Source organism: Mastigoproctus giganteus, chromosome 6 (assembly GCF_048544385.1).
Source record: "Mastigoproctus giganteus isolate SK-2022 chromosome 6, ASM4854438v1, whole genome shotgun sequence".
NCBI classification, from domain to species: domain Eukaryota; kingdom Metazoa; phylum Arthropoda; class Arachnida; order Uropygi; family Thelyphonidae; genus Mastigoproctus; species Mastigoproctus giganteus.
In genome coordinates, this window is record NC_143580.1 from 137,647,721 (window position 1) to 137,671,747 (window position 24,027).

Here is a 24,027-nt window from a genome sequence, read left to right on the forward strand (position 1 = left end):
AAGAAAAAGTTGGGAATGAACAAGTTACTGATTGATTATTTATTTTACAACTTTTGCCTATGATTAAAATGTAAGCTTAAAGAAATTAGAGGAAATTAGAGCGAAATAAAATTCGTACGTGCTTTTTTTCGTTCTAACTTTGATCATAGGGGTCATTAAACGCCGAATACTTTGCGCGTGTTCAACTTTGACGGAAAATACCTTTACGACCGTGCTTGTCTAAGTTGCTGATATCCTTTTAAAATTTGCAGCTTCACCTGAACCGATCAGTCGACTATACATTTAAAACTTAGAGATATCACCATGAAAGTTGTTTCGAATCTACTGGCTTCCCATTATCTGGCGAGTGTCCTCTGTGAACGAACATACACGGAAATCTAAATACTGTATATTGTCTAAATATAGTCTAGCGATTTATTAAAATAAAATTTACAATTAATTAAACACATAACAGCGTTTACGCAGGTTTAACCGCTCAAACTGAGCTGCATTTTCGCTGAGATCTGAATGGCTTCCGAAACTCATATGAGTTTGTGGGGCCATTCAGATTTCTTTCTTTTTGCATGATGGCCTCCCTCCGAATTCCGGCCGATATCAACTTCCGGTAAATGTTAGTGTAGGAAGGAATTCTCTTTCATTCCTCCTTTTGCAGCAGCTTCCAGAGCCGCTAGGAAAATGGTCGTTTTTGTCGAAGCTGAATTCGTTCCAAACGTGTCCAAACATGCAACATTCCATACAGAGGAAAAAAATTCGCTGCTCAAAATCAAGAGGTGCTGAAAAAACGGTCAAATGACAGAAGAACAAATCGATATACATCTTTCCATTTCTGAACCAAATAATAATAATTATTATTATTATTAATATTATTATTACATTTATAATTTTAAAGCCAAAGAAATCAAAATTATCCTTCATTAGTTATTGCAAATTCGACCTTCTAATTTTTAAAAAAAAATTATTTTTATTAATAACGATATACACAACAGGTAACCATTAAGTGTATCTGAGATCAGAACAATGAACACAATAACAATAATAAGAGATCCAACAGGAAGATAGACATTGATATAGATTCAAACATTAAAATCATATGTACAAAAAGATGATTGCATTAAGTTAAGTTACCGGTAAAAAAGTAATAACTAATCAGTTAGAGAATAGAAAAATAATAAAACACATAAACTACAATAATTAGATCAGAGCTAGTCACTTTGCAGTTTAAGAGAAGAGGAAAACTTGTGGATGGAGTTCATCAGTGATTCGGAGTTGTCAAAGAAGTCAATGAGAGAGTCATTTGCTGATTCTGTTCAGTGGACTGAACTTCCTTAAGTCCGTGATGGCAGAGTCAAGGCTTGGTTGTTTGGTTTGTTTGGTTTTTTTTTTTTAGGAGCATTAGCAACTAAGGTCATATTGCTCCGGGAATATGAGGTGGTTATTCCCTGACCTTTCCGCATTCGGTGGTGACGGGCTCGAACCCCGGTCTAATCAAGAAGCGTGTGCTACGCACTGTTGCTCTTTCCCACCTGGCTACGGAGGCGCCAGAGTCAAGGCGAAACGGTGTAAGGTTCCTGACTTGTCTACAAGGAGCATTGAAGTTGGTTTTGCTAAGGATATCAGATGCTTCATAAGTTGCAGTGATTACTTTGGCTAAAAGGGTGATGTCAGCAGTAACTCTTCTAGTGCACAGAGGCCTCAGATGAAAGTAATCACACAGCGATCCATAATACACTGAGTGATAGAATAGAGGATTATGATACGTAAGATAACGGACAAAATTTTTTTGGAATGCTTCAATTTTGTTAGTTAAAGTTTTTGTGCGAGGATTCCAGATGGGAGAACTGACTTCAAGGATTGGCAGAACAATAGTTTTATAAAGGATAACCGCATATCTGTAGTTTTTGAACTTGTAAGTGTTCCGTTTGATGAATCCCAGTGTTTTGAATGCTCTGCTGGTGATTTTAAGGACATGGGCATCGAATTTAGCACTGTTGGAGAAGATAATCCCCAAGTCAACTTGGTCACACCTTTCGATGATCTCAGAGTTAATATAGTACTCGGTATTTATTAGTTGTGGAGATCTGCCGGATGAGAAAGAGATTACTTTGCACTTCGAGGGGTTAGCAGACAAGCCATTCAGAGATAGCCACAGAGAGAATTTATTGAGAGCACATTGAAGCTGTTGAGAATCGGTAATCTCCTTCACTGCTGAGTAGATCTTGAGATCAACTGCATAGAGAGCAACTTGAATATTGGAGGTGTAGAAGAAAGAAGGAAGATAATTTACGAAAACAATGAAAAGAAGAGAACCTAAGGAGGGGGGAGCCTTGTAGTACTCCACTTAGTGGTATAAAACAGTCTGAGTTCACTTGATTGATGATAACGCTCAAGGAACGATGCGTAATATAGCTGCGTAGCCATGAGAGCAAAGGGTCACGGATACTATATAGCTTAAATTTTTCCAGAAATTGTTTGTGCGGGACTTTATCAAATGCCTTAGATATATCTGTGTAGACTGCATCAACTTGAAAGTTGTTATCAAGAACTTCAAAGGTGTATTGCCAGAAAGGAAGTAAATTTGTGACTACTGACTTGTCACTGCAGAAACCATGTTGATTCTGATCAATGAAAGGCCTGAAGAATTCGAAGAGATGTTTGTGTACTGCTGTGTCGAAGAGTTTAGCCAGGCTGTTTTTCAAGGATATGGGTCTGTAATCAGTTACATCATTTTTATCACCTTTTTTGAAAATAGGAACTATATTGACTTGCTTAAAGTGCTTAGGATACTTCCCCAGCCTGAGAGACAAATTGAAGATCCGCAGTATGAGGGGTTTTAAGGTTGGAATGTCATCTGGACCTATAGTCATTTCTTTTGCTTTTTAATGCCGAATTTAAATCTTCTTCTGTGATAAAGAGGTTAATGAGGACATCATCTTTAACAGGTATGAAGTCAGGAAATGAGGCAGGTCTCAATGTATCATTTGTTTGAATTCTGGAAAAATGTTTGGCGAACTCTTGATCAATATTGAATTCGTCCGATAAGAGAATTCCATCTGCGTTATGGAGTTGTAACTTTATACTGGTTATATTCTTGTGCTTCATGAAGTTCCAGAATGGTTTGATATCTCTGTGAGTAAGCAGACTATCCTGAACTGACTTTGTAAACATATTCTAAGAGTTTAATATGAGCGTTTTTACTTCTTTGCAGAGTTGGCTGAATATTTCATAGTATTGACTGTCGCCTGATTGCTTATACTTGTTTCTATAGAATTCTTTGGATTTAATTTTATGTATTAGTTCGCTGTTATACCAGTGTGGGTAGGTAGAGCGTGCGGTCAGATGGAATTGAGGAACAATGTCAGATATAACTGAGTGGACACAGTTGATCAGGTTATTGGTGAACACATCGATGTCATCTATAGCGTCAAAGAGCTGCTTGTCTATGTTGCTGAGAGCTAGGTTGAGCAGAGGCCAGTCAGCCATTCTGAAATTGAATCGTGGAGAACGGGAGCTGCATTTAATGTTATCAGAAGTCACAGTAATGTCAAAAGTAATTGGCAAATGATCCGAGTGAAATATAGGGTTGTCTTTGTGAACCTCTATATGAGTAGAGGAGAATATTAGGTCGAGGTAGGCATTTTCTCTGGTTGGAAAATTACAAACTTGTTCAAGACAATAGCTATGAAGCATATTAAAGAGAGCCCTAGTCTGTAGTGATGGAGAAGAAGATCCTAAATTGGTCATTTGACAGTTAAAGTCACCCAAAACCATTGCTATGTCGGCAGATTGAATTAGTGGGAAGATTGATTCCAGCGAGCTTTCTAAGTACTGGAGGTCTATATTAGTTAAGGGAGGTGGAAAATAAACAATACGATTAAAACTTTTAACTTGCCAAGATGAAGAAGGCAGCATAGTGATTCAATATTTGTGAAATTTGATGCAATTTCACAGAGTATATGGTTAGAATGTATAATAGCTACTCCGCCTCCACGAGATCCTCTGTCCTTTCTATGGATAATTAAATTCAGTTTCAAAAGTATATAAAAACAAACATGTACAATTCCAGGTACATACCCTTCTCCTGTGCCCAGCAAGGAGCGGAAAGAGACGTAACAGCAATTAAAATCCAGCCGAACATTACTAGACGCTCAGTATTTACCTAAAAGTAAATGTTCCCAGGTAGTTAGTTTTTGCTTCAGGAGAAAAAAAAATTGAGAAAGTAATGTTGAACCGTATTTTGTTATACATGTATTGTTTTATTCATATATTAATCTGCCAATATTGCAGTGTTTAGGTAAAACGAAATTTTTTCTAATTTTTTCATGCAGAAAATCCAAAATAACTGTCCTTCATATATTTACGGACACTGTGAGAGTATAATTCTGTTCTCTTTCTCGAAAGATTCGAATTAGCAATTTAAATTGGATTTTTTAATTACCTGTGTAAATTTAAGGCATTTAAAGGGACTAAATTTGATGTGATTTAATTGTCAGTTAAGTTTAGTTTGAGTTACATTTTCAGCCCGAAGAAACATTAAATAAAAATATAGAGCAGAGCTCCTGACTGCTACACGCGCTTGCGCACACGCACCTGTGCTGTTAATAATCTGTATATTCTAGCGAAATCAAAAATTATATTACTTGCAGATAACAATGATATGTTCAAAACCAACCACTAAGCTTGTCGTTACATATCCCATTGCAAAAAGGATTGAAATATTTATCAGAAGACTCCTTACCGAAGAATTTTCTGTATTCAGATTTTTGAGGCATTCTCTCGATAAGTCTATTCCGTTGAAAAACTTAGGAAATCTGCATTTATGCGCATCACAGTATTAAGTTTGATAGGGGTTGAATCTAGTCGTGTGATATGGTCTTGTACGAACGGAGCAAAGTGAAAGTGATGATCTCAATGTTCGTTCAGACGTGCTTCCCATGTATTAGGAAATGAGATAATCCCAGTTGTTGTTGTTTGTTTGTTTTTTTAGGAGCATTAGCAACTAAGGCCATATTGCTCCAGGATATGCGGTGGTCATTCCTTGACCTTTCCGCATCCTCCGTATTTGGTGGTGACGGGCTCGAACCCCAGTCTAATCAAGAAGCGTGTGCTACGCACTGCTGCTCCTTCCCACCTGGCCACGGAGGCGCCCAATCCCAGTTGCATCCTTGATGGAGGCAAGCAACCTCATATTGTATCATTAATTCTAGAAGAAAGCCTACGAAGGTGTAGAATGGTTATCAGAGCAGTTGTTGGTTGGTTGTCTATAGGGTTTTAAGCGCATCGACAACGTAGGCCATATTGCGCCGTATATGTAATATGTCTGTAAATTGCGTTTAGTCTGGTGTCGATTTCTGATTTTATGGAGGAAAAAACCACAGTTTAAGAGGGGATGACCATGCTATCTTCTCCTTTTTCTTGGCGCACAATGGCCATAGTTGCCGATGCGCCTAATGAATCCATAAACCACCAACAACCTCCTTCTGAGACCGCTCAGCCCTCTTGTGAAAAAAACCCATAAAAATTCCTTGTTTCACTGACGCGATTCCAACTCAGGTCTTTTGTACCCAGTGTGCGGGGAGAACGATGATTATACCAAGCGTGCTACTCACATGAGTTTTGCAGTTGTGCTGCTAACTGTAGTATGATTGTGTTTATTCGCAGGCAACGTTCAAGTGCATACAGAGGTTTGATAGTAGTGAGAGATACATGACCGAGACTCTGCTTCGTATAAGATGGAAGCAAATTTCATTGTTTGAAAATATTTTATGGTGGTAGCTACATTGCAGACGTAGACTACGTGCTCTTTCATTATCCATCTTAACTTTTAGAATTTTATTTGCAGTGATTGAAGGTGGAGATGGAACCTTAACTTTCAATAAAATGCCATCCCTAAATCAAGTTGTTTTCCTTCAAAAGAAGTGGAAATGTCCTGAAGCATCTGATCAATCTCTGAAGGTGAATTACTGAGGGAGAAGACCGGGTTTAGTGGGAGTTATGCTGAGGTCACACAAGCTGATATATTTTGCTAGTTAGTGGAGGGTTCTCTTAATATGGTTTGTGACAGACAGAGTATTGCCATAGAACTTGATTGGAATAAGTATTTTCTGATCATCAGTAAACCGGTAGGTTATTCCTGTTTCTATCGAATGGGTGTAAAGATAGAGCGATAAACATTAAACCTGATAATATCCCCCCTCCCACCTTGGGAAAAGCCCGTGTTCACTCGATCTTTAAATTCAAGCGGAGAATTCTTTTTTCCAGGACAGGCTTCACTATCCAGTTTTATGAATTGCTCTGTAGAGTTATAATCTTTAGTAATTATCTGAGAGGAAGATAACTGTATTTACTTTTCACTTCTATTAATCACACAAAAGAAACAAATTAATTTAAGGGAAAAAATAAAAATCGAATTCTCACGAATGTGCGCACTGCGTACATTAACAAACTTGTTTCGACTATGTTTTTGAAGACTCGGTTGCTATTACACTGTCAATTGACTAATTATGAATACAGCATTACTCGAAAGTAAATTACACGGATATCACTTAAAGACTTGCAAATATGGAAAATGAATACATACCATACCAGTAGGTAGGTTAAACGTGAAACCGTGAATATGAAAAGCTATGCGTAGCAGAAGAACTTATGCCAGTAGGTAGGTGGAGAACTGGATAAATGTATGTTATGTGTTCACTATATATTATGAAACAGGCATACTTATTTATGCACTGTTTAAGTTACATCCCATTCGGAGTAGTGTGAGATGGCTATATGAATCATCGGAACTGATCGACCTGTCCTGAATATCAATTGTTTTCCCTTTCCACTTCCCTTGCGTAACTTTTCATATATGTTGAGAGTTTTCCACACAGAGCGTGGAAAATATCTGATTAATTTTTCAGTGTGATACTGAAGGCGAGTGCACTGTTCGGAATAAAGCTAAATTAACTTAAGTTTTGATAATCATAACACATGATCCTTTATCGTAAAAAAGAATCGTGCATGTTTTTCCAAAAAGCAAGGGATTAAAATCAATAGTGGACGAAAAGAACTTCAAGTGTACTTAGGTACACTTGAAGCAAGAACAAATCACTAGGTGTGCGTTCATCATTTCCTTTCACAGAAACCAGTACACGCTGTGCATATCCTTCTCTCTCTCTCTCTCTCTCTCTCTCTCTCTCTCTCTCTCTCTCTCTCTCTCTCTCTCTCGAAGCTTGGATACGGGAAGCTGCAAGAATCTCCTGTTTCCTACGATGAATTTGTGTTATAAACGTCCTTGTTTCTAATGTGTTGTAAGTTGTTTGGCATACATTTCCACATTAGTTCATATTTAGACATTATTTTTTGTGCAGTTTTAGGAGCATAGCGACTTAAGTCATACTGTGCCGTATTTATTTTGTTTAGAATTGTTTTTATGCAAAAAAAAAAAAAAAATCCAAAATAACTGTTCTTCAAAAATTTACACACTGAAAATACTGTAATAATATAATTCTGTCCTAAAAACTAACGATTAAAATGTGGTTTTAAATTGTTAGTTTTTAGATAACCGTGGACGCTTCGCGTGTTCGTACCTGTTATGTGAGACTCCTGGACGTGGGGTCGCTTGTGAACGTATACAGGGTGTCTCAAAAACATTGGTACAAACGTTTAGGAAAAGAATGTGAATCGCATAGGAACCCATAACTGGAAACTTAACCGTAAGTCGGTAGACGGCACTGTTCATCAGTTCACGAGAGGGAAAATTTCTGGTTTACTCATTCAAGCAGTAGTCGCCGCACGAAGAGCATCCATATACGAACTGTGAGCTGGCAGACATGCACCTAGTGTATGGATTAGAAGAGGGCAATGGACGAGCCGCTCAATGAATTTATGGAGAACGCTTCCCAGAGAGTATGTACCGGACTACCGTTTGTTTGCACGTGTGCATCAAAATTTGTGCAATTATGGGTCATTTAGAGGTAACAGGAGTAGTGCGGGCAGACCACGTTCGACGCGAACTCCCGCCATGGAACAAAGTGTGTTGAATGCCGTCCAGAATAATCCTACTACCAGAACACGTGCCGTTGCCTCTGCCTCAGGAGTGTCTCGATGCAGTGTACAGCGTGTCTGGCACGACGATTCCTTACACCCCTTTCACCATCTACAAAGGGTTCAGTTACTGCTCTCCCAAGATCATCCTGCACGTGTGGCTTTTGCGCAGTGGTTTCTCCAAGAAAGTGTTCAAGATTTGAATTTTCCAGCCTATGTTTTGTTCACGGATGAGGCTTATTTCACTCGGGAAGGCTTATTCAATCAGCACAATGCTGATATGTGGGTTCACGACAACCCACACGGTGTGCGCCCCCATGCGGCACAACATCGCTTGGCGCCTCCATAGCCAGGTGGGAAGGTGCAGCAGTGAGTAGTTCGAGCCCGTCACCACCAAATACGGACGATTCGGAAAGGTCAGGGAATGACCACCGTATATTCCGGAGCAATATGGCCTTAGTTACTAATGCTCCTAAAAAAAAAAAAAAAAAAAAAAAAAACATCGCTTCACAATAAATGTGTGGGCAGGTATAGTCGGTGACTGCTTAGTCAGCCCATACCTATTACCATCCAGCATGAACTCCGCTAAATATCGGATCTTTCTTGAAGAAGTTCTACCAGGGTTACTTGACTATGTTCCAGCAAATGTGAGACGCAACATTTGGTTTCAACATGACGGGGCGCCTGCCCATTATGGAAGGTGTGTTCGTGACCATTTGAACAGGCGTTTTGGGCGTCGATGGATTGGCCGTGGTGGACCCGTTGCCTGAACCCCACGCTCAACTTATTTATCGAGCCTTGATTTCTTTCTGTGGGTGGGGGCTTAAATCTGTCGTGTATGAATCTCCTGAGGAGACGGAAATGGATCTCGTGGCGAGACTCGTCTGCGCGGCTGCTACTGTCAAAGATACTCCAGGTGTGTTCGACCGTGTCCGCCAATCCATGCTGCGTCGGTGTCACGCATGCATCGCGTCTCATGGTGGAACCTTCGAGCATCTGTTGTAACATCATGAAATGCATCCATCTCGTATTCCATTGTTAATATTATGTCAAATAAATGTTTGCCACTAATTACTGTCTTGTGTCATTTCTGCTTCTTGTGCCTCTGCTACTACTTTCCCGTGACGTTTCCGGTTATGGGTTCCTATGCGATTCACATTCCTTTAGATGTTACCTACCTCCCCTAAACGTTTGTACCAATATTTTTGAGACACCCTGTATAAATAAATGTTATTTAATGCATACTTAAAGTGACAGGAAGTACAATTGTACACAATATTAGTGTACACCAGCCGTGAGTTGCTCCCATCGAGAAGCTGAGCTCCGAACTGCTACACGCGCCTGCGCACATATCCCAGATAGCAACTGGGCTGTTTATAATGTATATATTCTAGCGGAAGTATGAAATCAGAAATCACATCAGTTAGTCTACAGATAACGATATATTGACAACCAACCATTTAGTGTGTTGTTACATCCCATTGCAAAAATGATTCACACAGAAGACACCTTACTGAAGTTTTTTTCTGTATTCAGATTTTTCAGGCCTTCTCTGTGATAGTTCTTTTCCGTAGAAAAACTTAGGAATTCTGTATTTATGCGCAGCAGAGTATTACGTTTTTGGTAGGGGTTGAATCTAGTCGTGTGATTTGGTCTTGTACGAACAGAGTAAAGTGAAGGTGATGATCTCAATCGGAGACTCTGTACACGCGTGTTTCCCATATATTAGGAAACCAGATGATCCCAGATAGCATCCTTGATGGTGACAAGCAACCTCATACTGTATCATTAATTCTAGAAGACAGGCTACGAAGGTGCGGAATGGTTACCAGAGCAGTTGTTTAGAGTTTTTTAAGCGTGTCGGCAAATTAAGACGTATATATAATATTTTTATAAATTGCGTTTAGTCCGGTGTCGATTTACTGCTTTTCTGGAGAGAAAACCACAGTTTACATGGGGGACAATGCTATCTTCTCCTTCTTCTGAGACCGCTCAGCCATGTTGTGAAAAAGACCCATAAAATTCTTAGTTTCACTGACGCGATTCGAACCCGGGTTTTTTCTACCCAGCATGGGGAGAACGGTGGTTATATCAATTGTGTTACCCACGAGAATTTTGCAGTTGTGCTGCTAACGGCAGTAAGCTTGTATTTATACATGGCGCAGAAGTGTGCTTCGTATAAGATGGAAGCAAGCTTCATTCTTTGAATATATTTTCTGGTTGTAGCTACATCTCACACGTAGACCACGTGCTGTTTCATTATCCATCTTAAGTTTTAGAATTTTATTTGCAGTGATTGAAGGTGGTGAGGGAACCTTAACTTTCAATCAAATTCCATCTATAAATCAATTGTTTTCCTGCAGAAGAAACGGGAATATCTGAAGCATTTGATCAATCTCTGTAGGTGAATTACTGAGGGGAGAAGACCATTTGCATGGGTTTATTGAGAGTTATGGGCGCCTCCGTAGCCAGGTGGGAAGGAGCAGCAGTGCGTAGCACACGCTTCTTGATTAGACCGGGGTTCGAGCCCGTCACCAACAAATACGGAGGATGCGGAAAGGTCAGGAAATGACCACCGCATATCTCGGAGCAATATGGCCTTAGTTGCTAATGCTCCTAAAAACCAAATAACAACAACATTGAGAGTTATGCTGAGGTCACTCTAGCTGAAATGTTTTGCTAGTTGGTGGAGGATACTCGTAACATGGTTTGTTACAGATAGAGCATTGTCAGAAAACTTGATTGGAGTAAGCATTTCCTGATCATCAGCATGAACCAGTATGATATTCCTGTTCCTATTGAATAGATGTAACAGAACGATAAACACTAAACCTCATAATATCCAGTATAATATACCAATATATTCCCTTAAGGTGCGTCATACCTCAGAAATGCTGGCATTAATGTTGGACTGGCCCGGGAACAGTGCAGATTTGAACCCTATTGAAAATTGCTGTACATAATGTCATCTAAAATTGCTCACAAGCCAACAAGTAAGATTCAGCTGCAAGAGAGCATTGCAAGGGTGTGGTACCACGAAATTGGACAACCGTATATATCCAGAAGTTGATTAACTCTATGCCAGATCGTTGCAAGGCTGTAATTGCAGCTAGAGGAGGAACAACAAAATATTGAGCACTTATTTTGCTGATTTACACCCCATAATACTATTACGTTAACTTGCCATTTCAGTTTGTACACATAAATGCAACAGCATGTATGATTTCATCGTTATCATAATATTGTTATAATTTGAATTTGCATGATTTCTCATATTTATGGCAATTAGGTATATCAGATTTCTGGTATATCAGGTGGAGTCTTTTTATTGGATTTCATTCACAGAGGTATATATTCCATCTAATAAATGCATTTCGAACATTTATGCATTCCACAATGCAGCGCAAAATACATTATTTGCAAAATTCACAAGTGATAGTGTTTTTTGTCTGCCACTATATTACGAAACACGCATACTCATTTATGCGCTGTGTACGCTACATCTTGTTCAGAGTAGTGGAATGATCCCATCATGAAATGTAAAAGGATGGCTTATGAATCATCGGAACGGACCGACCTTCCATGCATATCAATTGTCTTCTCTCATACAATTTTCGCCTCCCTTGCATAACTTTTCATATGTGCTGAGGGTTTTCCACACATAGCGTGGAAAATAACTGATAAAATTTTGAGTGTGTAACTGAAGGAGAGTGAAATGTCAGAATTGGGAGTGTGGAATGAATGTATCTAAAGGAAATAGCAATAATTTCGTGCCTAACTCGCAAGTCAAAAGAATTTTTGACTTGGGACTTTTGACTACTTTTTGACTGATATACGGAACTTGAAGAATTGTGTTTTTGTTTTCCCCCACATTTACTCATAAACACGTTTTGCTTGGGTTAATGTGAAAGCAGTGAACGTATCAAATAGAAGAAAATAGAGAATCTGTAAATGCGCTGCTGTGAACGAAGATGAATTAACTTAAGTTTAAACAATTATGACACTCGATCCTTTAATTTAAAGAAGAATCGTGCGTGTTTTTCTTAAAAGCAAGGGATTGAAATCAATAGTCGACGAACGGAGGTGCACTTAAGTTCACTTAAAGCAAGAATCAGTCACTAGATGTGCGTTCACCATTCATTTCACAGGAACTTGCGCACGCTCAGCACTTTCTGTCTCTCTCGAAGCTTGAATACAGGAATCTGCGAGACTCGCCTATTCCCCAGGTATGCCCCTGAACTGAAGGATGGGCAGAATGGAACATTTTGTAATATTAATCTTATATAGTTGCATGAATTCAAAAGACTGCACTCACAGCCAAAATCATTCACAATACTTTGATCCGAAGCTAAGCAAAAAACACAAAAACGACTACATTTTTAAATAGCAATAAAAATAAAACACAATATTTATCGTTTATGAAACAACAATCTTTTCTTACCTACTTCATAAAGAGTCGCACGTATCGACCACAAGAACATGCAGATCAGGTAATCGGATAACCACAGCTGGATTTCATTACCTCTGTATTTGGTGTTTACTGCCCACACTATAGTTTTAAAGATAGCTCTTCTCATCTTTAAAATGTGACAAAAATATTGTCCGCGTAATTCTTTGAATAAAAAAGGTGGAGAGAACAATAGGGAGAATGAAGGCACACCAAAGCAAAGCTATGCCTTCATTCTCCCTGCCATCTACAGAAGACTTTTTCTCTGAGGTTATTAGGCTCAATGGGCAGTTGTTTGTGTTGATTTGCCCTCTTACACAGAAGAGCTCGTTTGAATTGATAGCAATGCACCTATGAAACATGGTGCTCTTAACTGTAGAATCAAGATATACTCTTCGATCGGATTCTGTACACAACTTTAACGGTTTTTTATTATTTTTTTGTTTTCTGCAATTGCATTCATTAGCATAGCTGTTAGGACTAATACCTCATAAGTTGAAGTGCCACAATGAATCTCAACTATCTCTTATATTGGTTAAGCAGCGCATTATTTTCAGTAAAAAAATCCATGCAACCTTCACCTGACTTGTGAAAAACGCATATCAGTTCAGACGTTCCGAAAAAATGGGACCTAGGCTTCTCACACATGTTGTCGAAAAGGAGCAACGTTCATTGATATTGAGTTGGTGGTTGTGCGTGAAACAGGAAAAAAAAAATACTTGACATTTACGTTAATTTTATTCATAGCCATCTAACATTGGTTTTCCAAAGTACTGTTTAACAACTACACGAAGGTACACACGCGCCATTTTTGTTCCGCTTCAGGCCTTTTTTGCAGAAACATCCTACCATGCAGTACATTGGGCAAAATATTTGGGGTTCGCCAGGGCATACACACCTATTAGTACAGAGATTACCACACCAAGTGAATTCTTCCCCTGGGTGATTGCAAACTGCAAAATAATTATAAAGCAGCTGTAATGAAATGCTATTCAATGAAATTTTTATCTAACATCTAAAAATAAGTCTTTACTTTTGAATAAACATCAATATTTTGGTTTTTTTTGCATATGTTTTCTAGTAAATTGTTTGCAGGTGCGATTATTTGCAACTGGTTAAAGTTTCAAATAATGGTGGTGCCTTTCATGTAAAAAATGATAATATTCTTCACAGTAGTGACAAATAGCGATATGATATGTAAGCAGTTAGAATGGAATTAACCCTAATAGTTAATATATAGATTTTTTAGATAATTTCAGCAAGTTTTTTTTGACTTAACTAATATATCTTAAACAGCCAACTCTTCTAATATTTAAACAAAACTCAGCACTCTTTCTGTCTTGGGAGAGAAAAGGATTGAAATGCATTAGACTAAAACGCCGTCCCTTCTGATATCGGCCCCGAATGCCCACCGATATTAATGAAGACAGTGCCTTTTCATAGCGATTATCTACTACACTTAAGTGTGCGTTACTTTCTAGTTTCACAAGTCGGTTAACTTTGGGTATTTGAATTAAATAAGACTAATCATATATTATAATCTAGGAAGGAAAGTCATCTGTCTTTTACTCCCTTCTATTTTTGTTTAAACTAATCCGTTTTCTTCGCTTTGGTCATTAGTTGGCATCGCTCTTACCTCCACGTGGTAGGGCTGGTAACCTGGAAGAAAAAGTTCTCTCTCAAAGCCAAAAGGAGCGTAACGTGGATAGCCCGCAAACTAATGTCTCTCCGCTGCCAGATGCACCCCAGACGTTCAAGAAAAAATATGTCCACCTCAGGAACGGCCAAATATCAGATAACTAACTCAGAAACGTAGCCGGCTCCAACTTTCTTCATCATCCCCTTCAATAGTGAGAATCCTATTGGAAAATTCTCTCCATTTAGAGTTCAGAAGGAATTGGAAAGCATAGCTAGATCTACAGTATGTAAAAAAGTCTCAGATCAGGAGACGATCTCACTGAGATTTCCAATGCAAGACATTCGGAGCGAATTTTGAATATTAATCTTGTTGCAGGACTACCAGTAACTGTGACACCTCCACAGACCACTAAATACTTCTAAAGGAGTGATACGTAATTGTACCTGAAGGGGAAATGGTAGAAGAAATTAAAGAAGAATGAGTAATTCAGGATAAGAGAATCTACCCCAGTCTACATGTCTTATAATCAAAGCAATTTAATGGAACTTTGAGAAGCAGCACCCCCATACATTAGAGTCACGAGCTGCCACTGGGTATGTCCTCTCTTTCTGCCAGTACCATTGCGACATGGCAAGTTGTGGATTCTATATGGCCTCTAAACATTGCAGGAGGTAAGATAGAGTTCTCACCCCTACCCGAAATCTTAACTTGACCTTCGATGTACCGCAGCGTCCGACTTCCATGAAAACTGGGTATCTCGTATGCAATATTAGACTATGTAGTTCAACTATTACAGACAGTGTTGCCGATGTCAGAATCACGGACATTCCCAGATAGCTTGCCGGGAAACCCCTACTCTTGCAAACTGCGTGGAATAACTGAGTAGCTGAGTGGAATAACTGAAGTCTGTCCTGATCCACAAATATTATGCCCAATTGCAAAAATGACCATCCTGCTTATGCTAAAACATGTGTCCTTTAGAAAAGTGAGAAGGTGATCAGAAAATATAAAACAAATTATAATGTTTCTTGCCAAGAAGCAAAACGAATTCTCATCAACAACCCAGGTGAACAGATTCCATATTGAAAACATACCAATCAACTGAATCACCGGCTGAACTAATAGTTCCCCCCAACAAAGAGTATTTCTGGAATTATTACGTATAACACCTTTGAGTACAGCGCAAACTTAAGAAATCAATACTTCAGGAGCGTTGCTAAACCAAGTTTGCCAAATCTGCTACACATCAAATCAGAGTAAAGTAGATTCCTAAGTATTGCCTCTCATTCATTGAATCAGTGGTTCATATTCCTCTCGTTGGTATATTGCTCAGAATATCAGAATAGCCAGGTGGGCAGGAGCAGCAGTGCGTAGCACACGCTTCTTGATTAGACCGAGGTTCGAGCCCGTGACCACCAAATACGGAGGATGCGGAAAGGTCAGGGAATGACCACCGCATATCCCCGGAGCAATATGGCCTTAGTTGCTAATGCTCCTAAAAACCAAACAACAATAACATCAGAATATCTCAGTGCCTCTCATTCATTGGATTAGTGGTTCAGTCCAGGAAACCCGAACTAGTGGATTGTAGGCCAAGTAATCGTCATTTTATATTATTAAAATTTTATGTCATTTAACACGGAAATTAAGACAGCAATGATAACTTTATAAGAACTGACAGTAAACCATTTGAGCTAAATCTTGTTCTAATCTTGTTAAACAACTATCACGATAAACAAGTGTGATGAGAACCTGCTTTTTTCGAGGAGACCGACATTTAGTGATCAAAAGCAAAACACTCTGATTGCCAGAGAGCTTACTGAGATTTTAAATTTATATGAAATTTCTCGTTGGCCAAGGATTTCGTCCAATTCAGACAACCTTCCTTCGTATTTATTTTATGAAAATAACAATCCATAGAAATATGATTCCAGCTGACCTTCTGTCCATCCCAGTACTGAAGTCTGTAGGTTTTGATGTCTTACGCTTTCGGAATCGTAATAGGCGAAAAAAAAAAAAAAAAAAATGGCTAAGTTTGGGACAAGGATTAGGTTGATTATTTTTATCAGGAAGTCGAGATTTTCATCCAGATAATCCGAGAATCCAACTTAATTCATTTACTTTTACTTTTGAAGGTTAAACATCATACATCCGTTGTAAATCATCCATCTCCACAGCTCTTATACACCTCGACGAACAATAGTGGATGAATGACATTGTCCCCAATTTGAATTCCCATAACTCAACAAGAAACTTTCCAGCGTGCTAATATTGCATCAAGATAGATCTTAATGGATAGATCTTAAGTATGATCGGTGACATCCTTCCTTTGGATGTTACAAACTCAGCCGATACGAGTCTCCCTCACTTAACAGCTGTTCTGAAAAGTATATACATTCTCTTAATGAACTTGATGATCGACTTGCTCACATTCATTCTCCGCATCGATCCCCAGAGTCTGCTAATGGGAACTGAATCGTATGCCTTTTCAAGGTCTACAAATACCAAATGTGTTTCCTGCCCTTTGACGATCCTTTTTTCTATTATGTCCTAAGGTGAAAATATTATGAATACAGGAAAAAAATCCGAATTTAAGACGCGGTATACTAATATCTTATTTGAGTACAAGAAAGTAATGAAGATTAAATTAAGGTTTAACTATTAACGCTAAAGATATCCTTCAGAAGATTTCAAAACAATTTAGATGCTGCTGTTTTGTAATAATCATGTACTAACTCTAGCCCTGCAAGTTTCTGTCCATTAATCAAAAAATAATAATTTTATTTACCAAGTGGACAGTCTTCGGGAGGTATGCAGTTTCCGTTGCTGTCCCTAACCAATCCTTGTTTGCAGAAACATCCTTCGACGCACACAGCGGGACACACTATTGGATCCATTAAGTTGCTGCAGGTTAATGGACATCGGGAACCGCATGTGGAGTATTCTTCTCCGGGCTTGTTGCACTCTAATGAAAAACAAAAAGTGAGTTGATATACTAAAAAATTAAATTTACAGTGCTTTTACAAATTTGTTAAATTTATGAAAATTAAATTTAAAAGTTTATAATGCGTAATGATAAATTTTTGATTAAAATTCAGCTTTTATAACCTAAAGATAAAAAAGATCCTTGCCATTATAAGCTTGTTTTCGGGAGGGAAAACATTGAGTTGTAAATGAATACCAAATATGTCTTTTATTTTCCGTGGCCCAAAGCAGCATGATGAGAACTCCCTTTCCTACCTTCTGGTGGATTATTATATCTCAGAGCTGTCCAACCTTCTTCAGTCACCGTGTGCCTTTTATTTAATTTAACTGGTTATTCTGTTTGAAAATAACTAAATTATTAATAAAGTATTACCTTTTTTTTCATAATATAGCCCGTTGGCCTTATCTTGACGTCGTGCGGTTCCACTCATATAATAGAGGTCAAAAAAATATGAACCTTGTATTAAGGCATTCACAGACAAAAAAAAAAAAAAATGCTAATAAATGCAAATAGATGAAAAGAAAACTGTGATGTGTGGTGATAACGTGTTTTATAAAGATTGAACAGGCATTCAACTGCAGTAATCTATCACACTTCGAAAAAGGTCTCATTGTTCGTGCACGTTTAGCAGGAGCTACGATTCAAGACACAAAAGACATTACTGGTGTCTCAGAAGCATCCATCTCAAAGGTGTTTAATGACTGGAAAGAAAGTGGTTCTTCCACATTTAAAAGAAGTAAATGTATCAGAAAAACAATAATTCAAGAGCGAAGCCGTCGTACTCTAAGGAGAACTGTATGGAAAAATAGGACATGCAGTGTACAGCAAATATCTAAATTCGACCAATCCCGAAACTGTCGTGTGCCCTACTTCAACTCGTGCCATGCACAGAGAATTGCAGAAATTGGGTATTTGGAGTTGCCTGCCTGTTTGGAAGCAGCTTGCTTCAGAGGGAAACAGAAAAATCCGCTTGCAATGGTGCCGAGAACATTCTGATTGGACAAAGCAGTAACTGCAATGCGGTATTTCCGATCACAGCAGTTTATTTGCATTTCTTCTGTCTGTGACCGTCTTAAAACAAGGTTCGTATTTTTTTTTTTTGCCAGTGTGGGTGTGAGTATATACATATAGAATGCCGATTATTAGTGACAGGAGAGATTGAATGGTATACTCTCAAGGGCTAGTACCATTCAATGCATCCAAAGAACAAGTAACAGAAGCTATTTATTTCTGTTATATTCCTGAAACTGCAGAACTTACAGTTAAGGTCAACGGGCCATATTATGCCTATTCGGAAGCCACTTGCTTCAGAGAAAAACAGAAAAATACGCTTGCAATGGTGCCGAGAATGTTGTGGTTGGGCAGTGTAAAGAGTGTTAGTTATCTGACGGCACCAGTGGTTGCCCCATTTCCGCGTTGGTAATGAAACGTTGTGTAGTGTTCTGTTGTTTCTCTCACCATTTAGCAGTTGGGCTCACATTTTACCACGAGGAGGCAGGTCGGCACCCAATACTTTATTTAAGTACTCTGGCAGACACCGCCATTTAATTTCCGAGGATTTCAGTGGCTTGCAAGGCCACTGAAATCCTCAGAATATAAACAACAACAAAAAAAAGAGGGTGAGCACTAGAATTTGGAAAGGCCGAAAGAGATTTAGAAGAAAGCGGTTGAATTTGAACGTAGATTAGAATTTGGAGGCATTGTTAGGTGCCTACTCGGTCCGTTTAGTTCGAGTTCGGCGGGGAGACTGAAGACCTGGGGGGGGGGAACAACGATAGAGTAGGCATCCTCAAAGAGGTCAGTGGGGACGAGCCCCACGAGGCGAAGTATGGGGGGAGGCAGGGAGAGGAGGAGACAGAGACCCTTCTCCCCCCCCTGTCTGGGGATGGGAGTTTAAAGGGAACCCGGTTCAGATCGCCAAATGGCGTGTTGGTAGTGGAGCTGCAGCATGTCTCCGTCTGTGATCGTTGTCAGGTCCATATAAGTGTCGAATCCGGTAGGAAGGTCAAACTGCCCATTCTGTTCCGGGAGTGGGATATGTTACTGACAGTGGGAAATCCACCAGGCGACAGAGGAGTAATCTCCCCCTTTTTTGTGGGAGAGAGAGACATTTAATTGTGTGTTGTGATTGGATAGTGAAACAATGGAAAAATGTCATAGGGTCAGACGAATCATGATGCATTTTGTTTTGCGCTGATGTAAGGGAGAGTGTAGCGAGAAGCTCACAAAGCGACGGACCTTGCTTGTCTTGTTAAAGGTAGACAAAGCATCTGGAGGTGGTATCATGGTATGGGGAATGTTTTTTTTTTTTTTTTTTTTTGGCATGGCTGGGTCCGTTGATATACTGGTGGAAGATCAGATGCATTTTTTTTTTTATTATATCTGCTGCACCCTGAAATTTCACACTTTTATCCCGAAGGTGATGGCCACTTTACGGATAACAGTGCATCGTGCAAGATCTTCCCTGGCCCCCACATTCACCTTTATCAATCCTACTGAGAATGTGTGGAATATGCTGGAGAGAGTTGTTTCGTAGAATAGAATCAGTGCCACGCCGCACACTTGCTGTTATTCGAGACAAAGGCGGTCTGATTCGATACTGAAAATAGGTTTGCATTCTTTTGGCCAGTGTGTGTGTGTGTGTATATATATACATAGGTTATCAAATTAATGGAAACACCTAATATGAACGCAGTAGTTTTTGTAATGGGTGAATGACGTATTTATGAACATGCAGTGATATATTTTTTTCTTTCTTGCATGTAGTTCTCCGCAGAAAAGACGATAAAATCTGATCATTATTTAGAGGTGATATGAAAATGTACAGGAAGAAAATAACCGACTTGACTGAATTGTAAAGCCCTAAAATTGTTGGTTCACATTTAGCAGGGGCATCAGTGACTAAAACTGTTGATTTGTTTAATGTAACCAGAGCAAATGTATTGAATGGGATGTCTGCATTCAACAAGTATGGAAAAACGAAATGTGTTGGGTCAAGTTATGGCAGAAAACAGAAGTTGACTGAATGAGATCGCCTGAAAATGAAAAGGATCGTATCCCGAAAACATAAAGATACTGCATCACAAACAACTGCAAAACTTAACGAGAATCTCAGCCATCTAGTTTATAGTAAACAGTTCAGCGAGAACTTCATAAAACTGAAATTCATTGCAGGGGCCTCAATTGCACAGACACTTGTTACTAATGGTTAATGCTAGAAAGAGGATGCAATGGCGAAAGGAGCACAAAACTGGACACCTGATGGTTAGAAAAGTCATTTTCAGATGAATGATCGTTGAATCATTTTCCAACATCAGGGAGAGTTCACTTTTGGTGAATGCCAAAGGAAGCACATCGTCTTGATCATGTGTCAATCGTAAAATATGAAGGAAGATTAAAAGTGGTCTAGGCAGCAATATCTTAGTATTATTTAGAACGAGCGGATTACTGCCAGTTAGCACCTTGATATTTCGAGTGACCAGTTTCATCTTATGGTGCGAACATTGTTTCCCACAAACGATGCCATGTTTCAAAATGACAACGCTCCAATATACACAGACAGATGCGTCCGACCTTGTTTTGAGATGCGCGAAACTGAGCTTCTTCCATGGCCTGCACGATCACCAGGCTTAAATACTATTCAGCCACTGTGGACATGAGAGGAGAGTGAGAAACAGATTTCCTCTACTTTCCTCACTCAAGGAGTTTGAGACGTTCCTCCATGAACAAAGGACAAATATTCATCTTAAGACAGTTCAAGATGTATTTGAATGTATTCCAAATATAATATGAGTTGTTTTTTTAAAGCAAAGGGTGTTTCAATAGCATATTACTGCATAAAACAGTTTTTGTTTTAGCTCACCGCATTCTCTCTCGCTCTATCCATATAGTATGTGTGTGTGTGTGTGTATATATATATATATACAGTATATTCATTCAACTCTACCAGAGTGTACTCCATAAATTTAACTAGTATGTCTAGTAGTTATTTAATACTCTTGGCCAATACTAATACATGCTGTCTAACGTAAGATGCTATAAGAAGTGTGTTTGAAAAGTTCGTGGTATAAATATGAAGTGGGTATTTGAGAAGCATGGTAATCTGTAACGTTTAAACATATTCTCCTTTGGATTGTTGCCACCGATGTGGCAATAGCGTATTTGATTCCAACCGTGAAAAACGAGTTTTATTGAGCATTCCAGGAATGCATTCACTGCAGAAATCACGTCACTGCCGTTGGGAAAATGGATAGCAGTCAGGTATTTTAAATCACAAAATAGGTGAAATTCGGATGGTGCTACATCTGCTGTATATGAGGAATGATTCAAGGTTTCAAGGTGCTCTTGCAGTGCACTCATGTCAATGATGACTTGTGAGCAGGCGCGTTGTTCTGGCGTAACAGGACTCCTTTGATTTACTGAGTTTTCATCAGCGTTTGTCTTTGATGTTTTACGCAAACACTCACAAAGGCTGTATAACTATTTGTCGTGATTGTCTGGCTTTTCTGGAATTAATGTACTAGCAACACGGCCCTCGTGGGTAGCACCGTTGGTAGAACCGCCGTCCTCCACATACTGGATGAAAAAGACATGAGTTCAGGTCCCATCGATGACGCGAGGAATTTTTATGGTCCTTTCTCATAACGTGGCTGAGTAAGTCGGTCTCAGGCGAGGGGTACATGGTTTTTCGTCCAGCAAAACAGAAAATCGACCACAGAACACTCAATTTACAGGAATATGGCCTTAGTTAATGATGCTCCTAAAACCCTATTACAACAACAGCATCACGCCTTTTATGTTTTATTGCTTTGAACTCTAACTGAGCCTTATACACCACTCAGTCAGATTGTATCTAACAAAGACTATGTCTGAAATTAATTTTTTTTTAGAAAATATAAATTTTGAATATATATATATATATATATATATATATATATATATATTCTTTCAATAGTCCTTTTTTATTTAATTGGTTTTACTTCGATTGACTTATTTTTAGCTCTTATGCTTTTGGACATGGTAATCTGTTTGTAGGTTCCTGCTGCTTTTAATAAATTTGATTATTAAAATAATTTAATTATTAAATTGGGTCATCATGACCTCAGTTTCTCATGCTTCAAAAAAAAAAAAAAAAACTAATCACTGACCCATCCACTCAACTTAGCAGATATTTCTGTATTAATATAAGAAATAAGCCTATTTACGATTTTGAGGACACTCCATATAAGGGATGCAGTTGTTGTAGCTGTCTCTGACGAATCCATCCCTGCAGAAACATCCCTCAACGCAATACTCTGGGCATGCGAAACTGTCGTTGTAGTTGCTACAAGTCAACGGACATGGTGAACCACATTTATTGAATACTTCTTCAGACCCGTTGCACCCTATGAAAGAAACAAATATTTATTTTTATTTTGTGTTATCATAAACATTTGGCTTGGCTGTGCTTTTCAATTTTAATTTTTGTTTCATTAATAATCAATAATGCTTTGGTGTTCCTTGTAGGTATTTTCTAGGCCCCCAAGAGACAAGGAATACAAAAAGTCGCAATCCTGGACACGTGTAGGGTAGTCAGAGTTCCTTGACCAGTAACGATAATAACTAGACATAACAACTGCTCAGTGTATCTGGTGCCAGTGCCGATCAAGGGATGAAAGAAAATCACAAGAAAATGTAATGTATGTACATAAAATATGATTGAGAGTATTCGAACGCACACAGGTAGTTTAGAAATGTATTTTAATTAGAAAACGTAATACGTAGTAGCAGGGCCTTTACTAGTAGAATGTGGATATAATCACTTTAAGTCCTACACCATATTGAAACAGCCTGAACTCGAATGTCTTCAATGACTCCAGAAATTTGGGCACTTTTTTTTTTTATTAGCAAGTCGACCGAAGTATATACGCACTTAGACTGTTCATGGCCTTTTTGGCGCCTAACAAGCATACACATCTAAAACGTTGGATACCGCTGAAAGAAATCTATATACATCTATCAATTCAGAGACCAAATAATAATCATTATTATAACTAATATTGTCACCAGTGAAGTAAATCGAATTATTTTTAAAATTAGTTTTAGTTTTCACATTATATCTTAAAACGAATCAATTAATTTAAATTGCGCAAGTATATAAAACATACAATAACAATTTAGCTGAAGTACGTACCATCATTCTGTGCCCAACAAGAAGAGAAAAGAACAGAGACAGCGATATAAATCCAACAGAACGTCATTGTGAGGTTAGCATTTACCTGAAATTAAATATTTCCAAGCATTTAATTTTTGTCTCAGAGAACAAAAAAAAAAAAGAATTAAGGAAGTAATGTTGAGCTGTACTTCACCAGAAATATGTTGTTCATTTATCTATTACTCCAAAAAATGTGACGTTCCATCCAAATGAAATTCTTTTTTTATGCAATAAAATCCCAAGTAACATCTGCTCATACGAGTAAATTGTTTTACACACTATGCACTTACCTAATTTACTAATTGATGTAGAACATATTGAGCTACTGCAGCTCTGTTATCTATTAATTCCTTTTCACAGTTCCACAAACTTCTCTTACTCTCCACTCATCTTCGTAAAATAGAAACTGACACAGAAATAAATTAAACTAAATAATTTAAATTGCACAAGTATATAAAACATACAATAACAATTCAGCAGAAGTACGTACCATCATTCTGTGCCCAGCAGGAAGACAAAAGAAGAGATATCAGGAAATCCACATACGCTAATTACCCCTAACACCCCCCCCTCAACTTGCGGCACGCATGCCCAGCCCCATGTCACTAATCTCTCTACAAGCTCCCTGACCAAATTTCGCTTCTGTCCAAAGGTTTAAATTACAATTTCCCTCCCCGCAATTTGCCTAAACAAACAACTTGTTATAGACGTCGAATTTGGACTTCAGAACGTTCCAT

The 24,027-nt window shown here is 38.5% G+C and overlaps 1 protein-coding gene across 1 annotated transcript in view; it reads right to left on the reverse strand.

Annotated features, from left to right (window-relative positions):
- The window catches only part of LOC150084608 (von Willebrand factor-like), a 283,645-nt gene that overhangs the window by 178,442 nt on the left and 81,176 nt on the right, over positions 1–24,027 (reverse strand). Inside the window, exons 8-11 of the mRNA XM_090376305.1 lie at positions 23,270–23,354; positions 22,302–22,481; positions 16,900–17,076; positions 13,271–13,425 (exon numbers count right to left, since the gene is read on the reverse strand). Coding sequence (XP_090232431.1) covers positions 13,271–13,425; positions 16,900–17,076; positions 22,302–22,481; positions 23,270–23,354 — 597 coding nt within the window. The remainder of the gene's footprint in view (positions 1–13,270; positions 13,426–16,899; positions 17,077–22,301; positions 22,482–23,269; positions 23,355–24,027) is intronic.